This window comes from Hibiscus syriacus, unplaced genomic scaffold (assembly GCF_006381635.1).
Source record: "Hibiscus syriacus cultivar Baekdansim isolate YM2019G1 unplaced genomic scaffold, ASM638163v2 tig00110893_pilon, whole genome shotgun sequence".
Taxonomy (NCBI): Eukaryota; Viridiplantae; Streptophyta; class Magnoliopsida; order Malvales; family Malvaceae; genus Hibiscus; species Hibiscus syriacus.
This window is the reverse complement of record NW_024062901.1, coordinates 3,729,946-3,740,158: the sequence shown is the minus strand read 5'-3', so window position 1 is coordinate 3,740,158 and position 10,213 is coordinate 3,729,946. Positions and strand designations below refer to the sequence as shown.

General features: G+C 32.9%; 1 protein-coding gene across 1 annotated transcript; it reads left to right on the top strand.

Moving 5' to 3' along the window:
* On the top strand, positions 1-2,600 carry LOC120145215 (uncharacterized protein At4g28440-like). Its single transcript, XM_039159108.1, has 3 exons — positions 1-105; positions 550-777; positions 2,168-2,600. Exons 2-3 carry the CDS (start codon positions 558-560, stop codon positions 2,356-2,358), a joined length of 411 nt encoding a protein of 136 aa, XP_039015039.1. The 5' UTR covers positions 1-105; positions 550-557; the 3' UTR covers positions 2,359-2,600.
* Positions 2,601-10,213: the final 7,613 nt, after the last annotated feature.

The following is a 10,213-nucleotide window of genomic DNA, read 5'->3' as shown; positions in this document are numbered from 1 at the left end:
GGGCGAGTATGAAAGCCTTTGACTAGACAAACTGGAAAACCGTTGTTTCAGATCTCTTCTCTCCTTATCTCACTTACTTGGATTTCGCTCTCCAAATCTCCCAAGGTAACGTCCAACCCTAAATCTATTTTCTTCAACTCTCGCCATTGTTCTTTAACCCTTAATTTAATTTATTTGATTCATGTAGGTCAGTTGTTTGTGTGTTTCTCTATATAAATCTGTAATTTTAGGCAAAAGTTAGGGGTTTTACTGTTGTATCTATAATTATTGACTAGGATTGAAGTTTTGGTTGTTCTTATAGACGGGATTTCGAGTTGCACAGATCGAATTGTTTCCTTTTTTGTAAAACAAATTATTTGGGTCATAAAATTTTGTGAAAATATCAAGCAGAGTTTCATACCATTTTAGGGTTGAAAGAAATAAGTAATTCCCTCACTTATCTGATGGCTGAGTGACTTATTTTATATGGTGCAATTTTTTTCCAAGCTGTTTTGTTGTTGTTGTAGTTGTAGTTTTGCTGATGATCGATTTCTCTATGCTTTTCTCTAGGTACTGAAATGGCAGAATCAAAGCCGTTGAGGAAACCTGTTTTCACCAAGGTGGATCAACTTCGTCCCGGCACTAGTGGTCACACGCTTACTGTCAAGGTTGTTAGTACAAAAATGGTTTTGCAGAAGGCTCGTGTTGATGGTCCTCAAGTTCGTCAAACGCGAATTGCTGAATGCTTGGTTGGAGACGAGACAGGAATGATTATCTTTACCGCCAGAAATGATCAAGGTATATTCTTTATAATTTCTCCTATTGCAGATTTGTTTATGCATCTTGCCGTCTTGCATTCAGTTAGTGTTTGTGTGATTGTATTTTCTATCTTTTCCTTTTAGATGTGTAATGTTGCATTGGCTTCATAGAGTTTAACTTGTAGTCACAAAAGTAAATTGTGTTTGATTTGGTTATATGTTTTTATTGCATTCTGTATGTAAAGAAGTAACAACATAGATTTGGTAAAATTCTTTTAGCCAAGTTTATCTGACAAAGCGGTCAAAGTGTATGGGAAATCTCTAATGTAAACTGTTCTCTATGCTCCACTAATGCGTAATCTTCTCTTTTTAACTTAAAAATTTAAAGTGAAGAAGCAAATCAACAACAGTCTTAATGGTTGCCGTGAAAAGATGTTAAATTTAGACATCTATTAAAAAAAATATTTTAAAGACTCTGAATAAAACCCAAGTTCTTTACGATGCCACGTGGCACCTTATCAGTGGACCATTATCCCGGCTTTTGACATGCATTTGTCTTTCCCGAACGACACCTTGTAAATTCCCCAAATCTCTACTCCTATCCCCACTAAAATGGTTCAAGTTCAACTCGAACCTTCAAAGCCCCTCTCTCCTTAGCCCTCTCCGCCATCTTTTTTCTTCATCAAATGACCCCAAATTTTGCTTCCTATACCATCTCCCAGTACCCTAGCACACTTTCCACCATGGGTCCTATCTTCTTCACTTAAAGGACTGTCCCAATGTATACGTCGACACATTGTTGATGGTGGTATCAGCAGGATTAGCTATGATGTTTGATCTTTGCCCTTTGTTGCTAAGAGTGACCTGGAGTAATAGAAATGCTAGATTTCTCTCACTATCTCACTTCTAGACTTGTAGTTAACAGCCACAATTTATTAGCATCATCTAGCACTATGGTTCACATCTTAAGTATACCGAATGTATGAGAAATAGTCTTTTGACTACCTGGGTTTAGCTGGGTATTTTGGATAATTCGATGACTACTTCTCTGTGGCTATGTCTTAAATTCCATTTACGTCCAGTCGGTGCAAATTTTATGTCATCAGCTATGGTGCCAGATTTTATTTTGGTGCATTCTCTGAGAGATTACATTTGAGGTGTTAAGTGCTTTTTGCTGACACAATTTTACATGAAATTCAGTAATCTTTTGTTTTCTCCCTTTCTTAACAATATGCAAACACCACTTTTCCAAATTAATTTGAAGAGGAAAGAGAAATTTCCTATATATATAGATCACACCTAATGATTATTAATATGCTTTCTTGATCATTGTATTCATTTTGTGGTGTTATAAACTAGTGAAGGTGACCACTTGTTTTATCTGTTTCCAGTGTTAGCTAGAACTAACAGTACAGTCGTGTTTTTTGTAGTGGACTTAATGAAAGAGGGAACCACTGTAACATTTCGTAATGCAAAAATTGACATGTTTAAGGGATCAATGAGGCTTGCAGTGGACAGGTGGGGTCGGGTTGAGGTCGCTGAACCTGCTAGTTTTTCGGTGAAGGAAGATAATAATCTTTCACTGATCGAATATGAACTGGTTAATGTTGTTGAAGAGTGACCCTTTCTGGATGGTGTTTTCTTTGCTTTTGTATCACAACCCAAGAATAAAATCGACGGCAGTACACATATTATTCCGATCTACACGACATCTCATCTTTAAAGAGGCTTGAGGAAGTTGAGTTTTAGGAAAGAAGAAATCTGGAAGCTACTGTACGTACTCGAAGTTGCTTGTTGTCTTTGCACCAAATCCAGCAGAAGCTTTTCGGTTGGAGGTATTGTGATGGCTGTACAATTTAGAGTTAAAAACAGCTAGCTTTTGGAACTTTCATGTGTTATTTACTTCTTTCTCTAGGCTGTTATGTCATACTCGAGAAGTTTAATTTGATGAAATGTATGGCTGCATGATTCTTTAACTTATTTTATATATTGCTTGTCTAATTGTTTCAAATTACATCCTTATACTCTAATTTATCAGAATTTGGTCCTTCGCACATATTGTAGTTTCAAGCAATTTTTAATTCCTATTTTTTTTAACTGCATATTATAATTATATTGTAATTCTTTACATCATGTTTGGTAGTGCGTATTGTAATTGCACAATATCATAAGTCTACATTTTAAAATAGGGTAAATTATAAAGTTTCTCACTGAACTTTACTCTCTCTCCAATTTTACTCGTATCTCTCTTATTTTATATATACTGTACTTTTAATTTTTTCTATTTTACTCATTGAACTTTAAAAAATTGAATCATTTTGCTTACTATGCTGCTAATTCTCTAACAGTGTGACAATGTGTTTTTTTTATTATTTAATATAAAATAATTGAAAATATAAAGAGTAAATTACATCGTTCCTTAACTTTACTCTCTCTTATTTTGTTCACACAACTATAAAATTAAAACAGAAGGTGGTTGGACGGTGGCCGTTCGATCCCAAATTCCATTGGTCACTTCGTTTCGACACCTTGAGTCCGAATACAACCTTTATTTTATCGAAACTTGTTCTGAAGTCCACTGATTAGAGAATAAAAGTGAGGAAGTCGAAATATTTGAATTGATATTCATGGATTTAGGGACATTTTCTGATGAAACAACCACTAGATTTGGACTTAAGGGGTTGCATGAATTTTGAGATCGAACGACCAACATAACGACGGTAGACGGTGGCCAAAATGAAAAATGACATGGTGACCAGCAGTGGTAATTGGTCACCTTATTTGTAAAGAAGAGGATTCGAAACGTCGTTTTGGTGTATATTTGAGTTTTTTAAAACGACGTCATTTTTATGATTGTGTCTTGTCATCATACCGTCATTGAGTTAAGGCAAAGTGAGCAAAATGATTCAATCCGTAAAGTTTAGTAAACAAAATAAAAAATTTGAAAGTACGGTGAGTAAAATAAAAAAGAGAATAGTTCAGTGAGGAATGACATAATTTACCCTTGAAAATAATATCAATTTTCACTCTACTTTAATGACAAGAACAACAACAAAACCATATTCTCATATGTAATAGGGTAAGGGGGAGGTAGGGTAGTAGGCTGCCCCCAACACCAGGTTGAGAGCAACTTCCGTGGAAAGACCTCCGACAGTTAGAAAATTAAAAATAAACATAAAATACAATGCATGTATAAATAAATAAATAAATAGTTGAACAGTCTTTATATGCGCGTGTGTAATGGGAAGTAATCCCTGCAAATAAATCCCTGAGTAAAAATCTCTGCATATAGACAGATACGTAAGTCCCAACTAAATTTAAAAAGAGGAAACACGAAGAGAATGATACACAGGAGTCAGCGTTAGCAAGCTACGAGAAAGAATAAAGTCAAAAGGGTTAAAACCTAAACTAAGGCAACACTACTCCCTACCCTAGTTCTAAGACTTCATAAATTCCAATGACAGAAACATATAAAAAGTAGAGTTCATAGAAAATACTACAAAGGCAATTAAAAAGAAGACAAAGATGTTATACCCTATGGCGGTGACCCACACTACTCGGCTACCCTAGTCTTAAGTCTCCATACTTTCCTATCAGAGGTCATGTCCTCGGTAAGGGCTAAATCCTTCAAATTAGATCTCAAGCAGTCTACCCACTTCCTCATTGGTCGTCATCTCCTTCTGGTACCATCGGCTGTAATCGACTATACCCTCCTGACCGTATCCGACGGTTGTCGCCTAAGTACATGCCCAAACCACCATAGTCTTCCCTCCCTCAATTTTTCGGATACAGTCACCACCCCCAAGGACATTATAATTGCAGAGTTTGGTGTCATGTCCCACAGAGTCCTACCCACATGTCCGTCGAAGCATTCTTATTTCATCGGCCTCCATCCTCCTTATGTGATCCTTCTTGATTGCCCAACATTCTGATCCATACAACATCGCCGGTCTTATTGCTATTTTATAAAATTTTCCCTTAAGTTTTAGCGGCACTTTCTTGTCACACAAAACTCTAGTAGCAACCCTCTACTTTAGCCATCCCACCTTTATACGGTGTGTAACGTCATCATCAACACCCCCATCTTTATGTATCATAGACCCTAGGTACTTGAAACAATCCTTTGAGGGGAGAATGTGTCCTTCGATGCATACTTCTACATCTTCATTGTTTTGGTTCCCACTGAAGTTTGAACATACATACTCTGTCTTTTCAATATTGATCCTTAGACCTTTTTCTTCCAAAGCACTCTTCCAAGTAGCCAGTCTACTATTCAACTCATTTTTTGTTTCAACAACTAGGATAATGTCGTCAGCGAAAAGCATACACCATGGAACAACGTCTGGTGTCGCACAAAAGATGTCGTCCATAATCAAGGCAAAGATGTAAGGGCTAAGAGCCGACCCCTGGTGGAGTTTGATTTCCACCGGGAAAGCCTTAGTGTCGCCAACTGTAGTCCTGACGTATGTAGTAGATCTACAGTACATATCACGAATCGCTCGGATATAAGCAGTTGGGATCCGTCTCATTTCTAAGGTCTTCCAGATCGTGTCGCGGGGTAAGCTATCATACGCCTCCTCAAGGTCAATGAATGCCATGTGAATATCTCTATTTTTCCCCCTATATTTCTCCATAAGCCGTCGAAATAGATGAATCGCCTCCGTAGTAGACCTACCTGGCATAAAGCCAAATTGGTTTTCCGAAACCCTAGTAACCTATCTCAACCTAGCCTTTATCACTCCGTCCCATAGCTTCATGGTATGACTGAGTAGTTTAATGCCTCTGTAGTTACCACAATGTTGTGGATCTCTTTTATTCTTATAGATTGATATCACCATAGACTCTCTCCACTCCTCTGGCATCTTAGCAGTCTCTAAAATAATATTAAAGATGTTGGTCAACCACTTAACTCCCTCTTCTCCTAGGTTTAACCACGCAGTGATAGGAATTTGATATGGACCGACAACTTTGTCCCTCCCCATCTTTCTAAGGGCCATTTTGACTTCCTCAATCCTAATCCTACTTGTAGGGCAATCATTGGTCGTAGTATGATGGTCGGCTGACCCATCAGCGTTACTATCTCTACAGGGAGAGGCACCGTTAATAAGCCAAAGAAGTAACTACCCCAAACCCTCTTAATATCATGATCTTTCACTAAAAGAACACCATTGTTGTCTTTAATAAACCTAATGCTACCTATATCATTTTTCATATTCTCCCTGGATTTTGCAAACCTGAGGATGTTGTTTTGTCATTCCTTGTTGTCTAATCTCTTGTACATTTCCTCGTATGTCTTATCATTTGCTTTAGCCATTGTTTTCTTGGCTTCCCACTTTGCCTTCTTGTATCTTTGTTTAGCTCTCGGAAACCTGTATGAGAGAAAACCTTACTCCTAAAGTCATCAGCTGACGCTCCATGTAAGTTCGTCCAAAACCAACAATCTGTGTTGTGATGCACATGCCTCTTCAGGGAACACCTTACAGTCAATGCAAGTCCATCGGTCCCGATTTCGAACCAGGATGTAGTCGATTTGGGTACAATGTCCCCCGCTATTGAATGTAATCAAGTTTACATCTCTCTTGTTAAAGGAGTTACTGACCACCATATCGTGTGCAGTAGCAAATTCAAGCAACGTACGCCCCTCCTCGTTCCTACTACCAAAACCGAAATCCCCATGAACACCGTCATACCCGTCGATTTCACTACCTATATGGCCATTAAAGTCTCCCCCTATGAAAACTCTTTGGTCATTCGGAATGCTCCTAAGTACATCATCTAACGAAACTCAGAAGCAACGTTTCTTCCCTCCCCTAGGCCAACGTGTGGGGCGTACAATTATGTTGTGATATTCAAACATGACTCAACGTTCATTCTTGTGATGTGTTCGGTCTGGGCATACAAATTTACAGATTAACCAATCTAGAGTTAAAATAAAAACACTTTTTCAAGTGATCCAGGTCGTTCTCATCTTTTGGTGTATGCATCGATATGCGTATACATGGATAGATCGAGATAAGGTGTGACGGAGATTTGAAAATTTAAAATTATCTTATATTTTAGATTTTTTCATGTGTTTCTATTTAAAATATATTTTAATCCTCTTAAAATTTGATAAATTTAAGTTCGTCTCTTGAAAAAAAATCATGTGTTCCTTGTATGATACTTTGATTAAAATCAATGTTAATCAAATCTTAAGTTAACTGATATATTTTTATATATTTTTACTCGATGCGCTCGAATATACTCTAAATATCTTATCAGTGATTCGATGAACATCTAGTCAACCAGGTCGAATATAAGGCACTATTTTATTGAGTCACTCAACTATTAAAAGTTACAAAATAATCCTCTAACCATAAGATGTTGCTTTGTTGAGTCCATTGACTATTAAAAGTTACAAAATGATTACTCCGACTATTCATTATGTTATAAACTCGTCATTTTCAGCTAAAGAATTAACGATATTCTGAGTTGAATGTTAGTCTACTGTCTGGATATGATAGTCGTTTGAGATTTCGATATCAGATTTTATCATATCTCAAATAAAGGATTAACATCTCTAGCTCAAGTTGTCGTCAATTTTTAACAGAAAATGACAAATTTTGAACATATTAAATAGTCGAGTGACTATTTTGTAACTTTTAATATAGTCTCTATATTGATAAATGTGGCATACATGACTCTAAAATTTAGGAACCTCATATTAAAAAAATCTATTAATTTAAAAAATTATTTTTTTATAAGACTAACAAAAAGAAACTTCTATTTTTCTCTTTTATTATCTCATGAATTTGATTGTAAATAATCTTCTTAAAGAATTATTAAATTTATAGTTTTTAATGGACAATTTTTTATTTACGTACATCGTAGTTTTAATCTTTCTAAATTTTGATATTTTATACTTTAATTTTATTATAAAATATATTTAAGGCCTTATTTTAATAAAGTAGCATAGAATCTATATATTTTTTGAGACGAGTCTGATTATATATAATTAATATATTAAATATTAATCTATTATATAATTAGTATATTGTGCGTTTGTTAGGTTCGTATTATCTTAGTCTATGTATGCTGATTTAACCGTGCCTCAGCCCTGATGAGTACGAGTTAAGTCGGGTCGGAATTTTTAGTTAATTCGACTTGATTTTAAAATATATATTTTTCACAAATTTGATTCGATCGAGTTTAGAGATGATTTAACTTGACTCGACCCAACTTTTTGAGATAAAACCCAAGCCTGACCGACCCGAAACAAATACATTTATAAAAATATTATTTTTATTCATTAAAAATAGATATCTAATTGAAAAAATAATATGTAGAAGCTTATTATTACAATTATCCCTAATTGACACAGACTATATTACAATGCTCCACTTGGGACCATGCGTGACAGTTATTTTATTATTTAGTATTTTGTCTTTATAATAATTATATTTTTATGAGACTTTTTGTAATAAACTTTTATATATTTTATTCCTTAAGATTAAATTTGGTGTTATAACAATCCATTAAGATGCCATTTATTGTTTATCTTATAAATTTTTTATGTTTTTGGATTCTTATATTATATTTGAATACACAATTTTTGAGTTTGTTACGTTTTTTCTGAAATAAATTTTTTTAATAAGGTTTTCATGATTTTTTATTTAAGTTTATTGATGATCTTTCAATAGTTTGATCTTTTATTTTTATTCGTTTATCGATATAATCAGATTTATTTTTATCTATCTATTATTAAAAAATTGGATGATTGGCTGAGTCAGCAGATATATTGGCAGCATCATTTCATATATATCCTCACACGAGTACACCCATTGATTGGGTTAACCCATTGATTGGGTTAACCCATTTTCAAGATCCTCCGTATGGGGTCTTGAATAGTGCAATAATTGTCCAAGTACGTTCATGAAATGCCCTTTCATTCAAACTTTGACGGCCAAATTAAGCACATGTTAGTAGCCCCGTTAACATGGTTAAATTTAAGGAAAATTACGAATTTAATATTTAAATTATTAATTTTAATCAGTTTTAGTATTTAAATTTTTTCTAAAATCATATCAAACATTAATTTTTTATTTCATTTTTAGTGACATACCATTAAAAATTTAACGTGTTTAGTATCTAAACTATAAGTTTTAATACCTAAACTAGTATCCCTATTCAAAATTTAACGTTAAATTTTAAATAATAGTACTATAATGAAACAAAAACTAAACTTTAAGTATGATTTTGAAAAGAAATTAAAAGTTTAAATACTAAAACGAACCAAAAATGATAGTTTAAATACTAAACGTGTTTAGAATAAAAAACAAAAGAGATTGAATTGTTTAACTTTAAAGATAATTGAAATCTAATAAATATTTAATTTAAAATTGAGAGGAAAAGGATTTAGTTTAACAAATATTTATATTAATTGGGACTAAAATTATCACCATAGTAAAAGGGTAACAAACCCCTCCCATGCCCTTAATATGAATAATATCTGTGTCTGTTCCAAGGATGTAATCTAAGGGTGAACTCAGAATATTTTTTTAGAAAACTAAAATTGAATTATAATTTTAAAAAGTTATAATGAATTTTTATCATATATTAAATTTATAATTTTATAATTTCCTGAAGTATTTAATCATAATTTTATCATTTTAAAAGTTACATATATAATTTTATGGTATATTAATTTATAAATTTATCACATATCAAACACAAGATCTTTGGGAGATTGACACCCCTTAATCATATTTTTCAAAATAATCAAATAAAAATAAAATACACTGTCTTAATTTAAGTAGATAAAAAGTTAAATCTTTGTTTAAAAGAATTAAGTTTTATGTGGAAATTTCAGAACTTTTAACTTGAATACATAAATATATTAAGAAAAATATAAATTTTTAACACTTGTGGATGTATCATGAAATAAAAGTTTTTTACATTAAGAATCGATCGAGTAATCTTAATTATGAAAGAGAATATTATTCTTTTTATAAAACATAAATTTAAATACATAGTTATTATTAATTGATTAAAAAAATTCAATGGATACTATATTATTATTTTATTGGATTATTTAAAAAATTATTTATTAATTATATTTTTTTTTGTAAAAGGGTAAGTTTTCCCTCTATAGTAGACTCAATTTATCATTTTCTCCCATATCATATTTTCGTATCAATTTAGTCCTCAAAGTTGTTCAATTGCGTCATTATATAACCCTACCTGTAACGCAAAACCCTAAATTATAATTTATAAACCCTAAATCATAACCCTATAATCTCTAAACCATCAACCCTAACTTAGGCTTTATAATTCAAGATTTTAAATTAGGATAGAACATATAATGATGTAATTAAACAACTTTAAGGGTCAAATTAATACGAAAATACAATAAAAAATAATAAATTAGTTCTAATACATAAACAAAAGTTACCCTTAAATATATTTTTCTTTATCAAGACACGAGAAGTAATTATCAA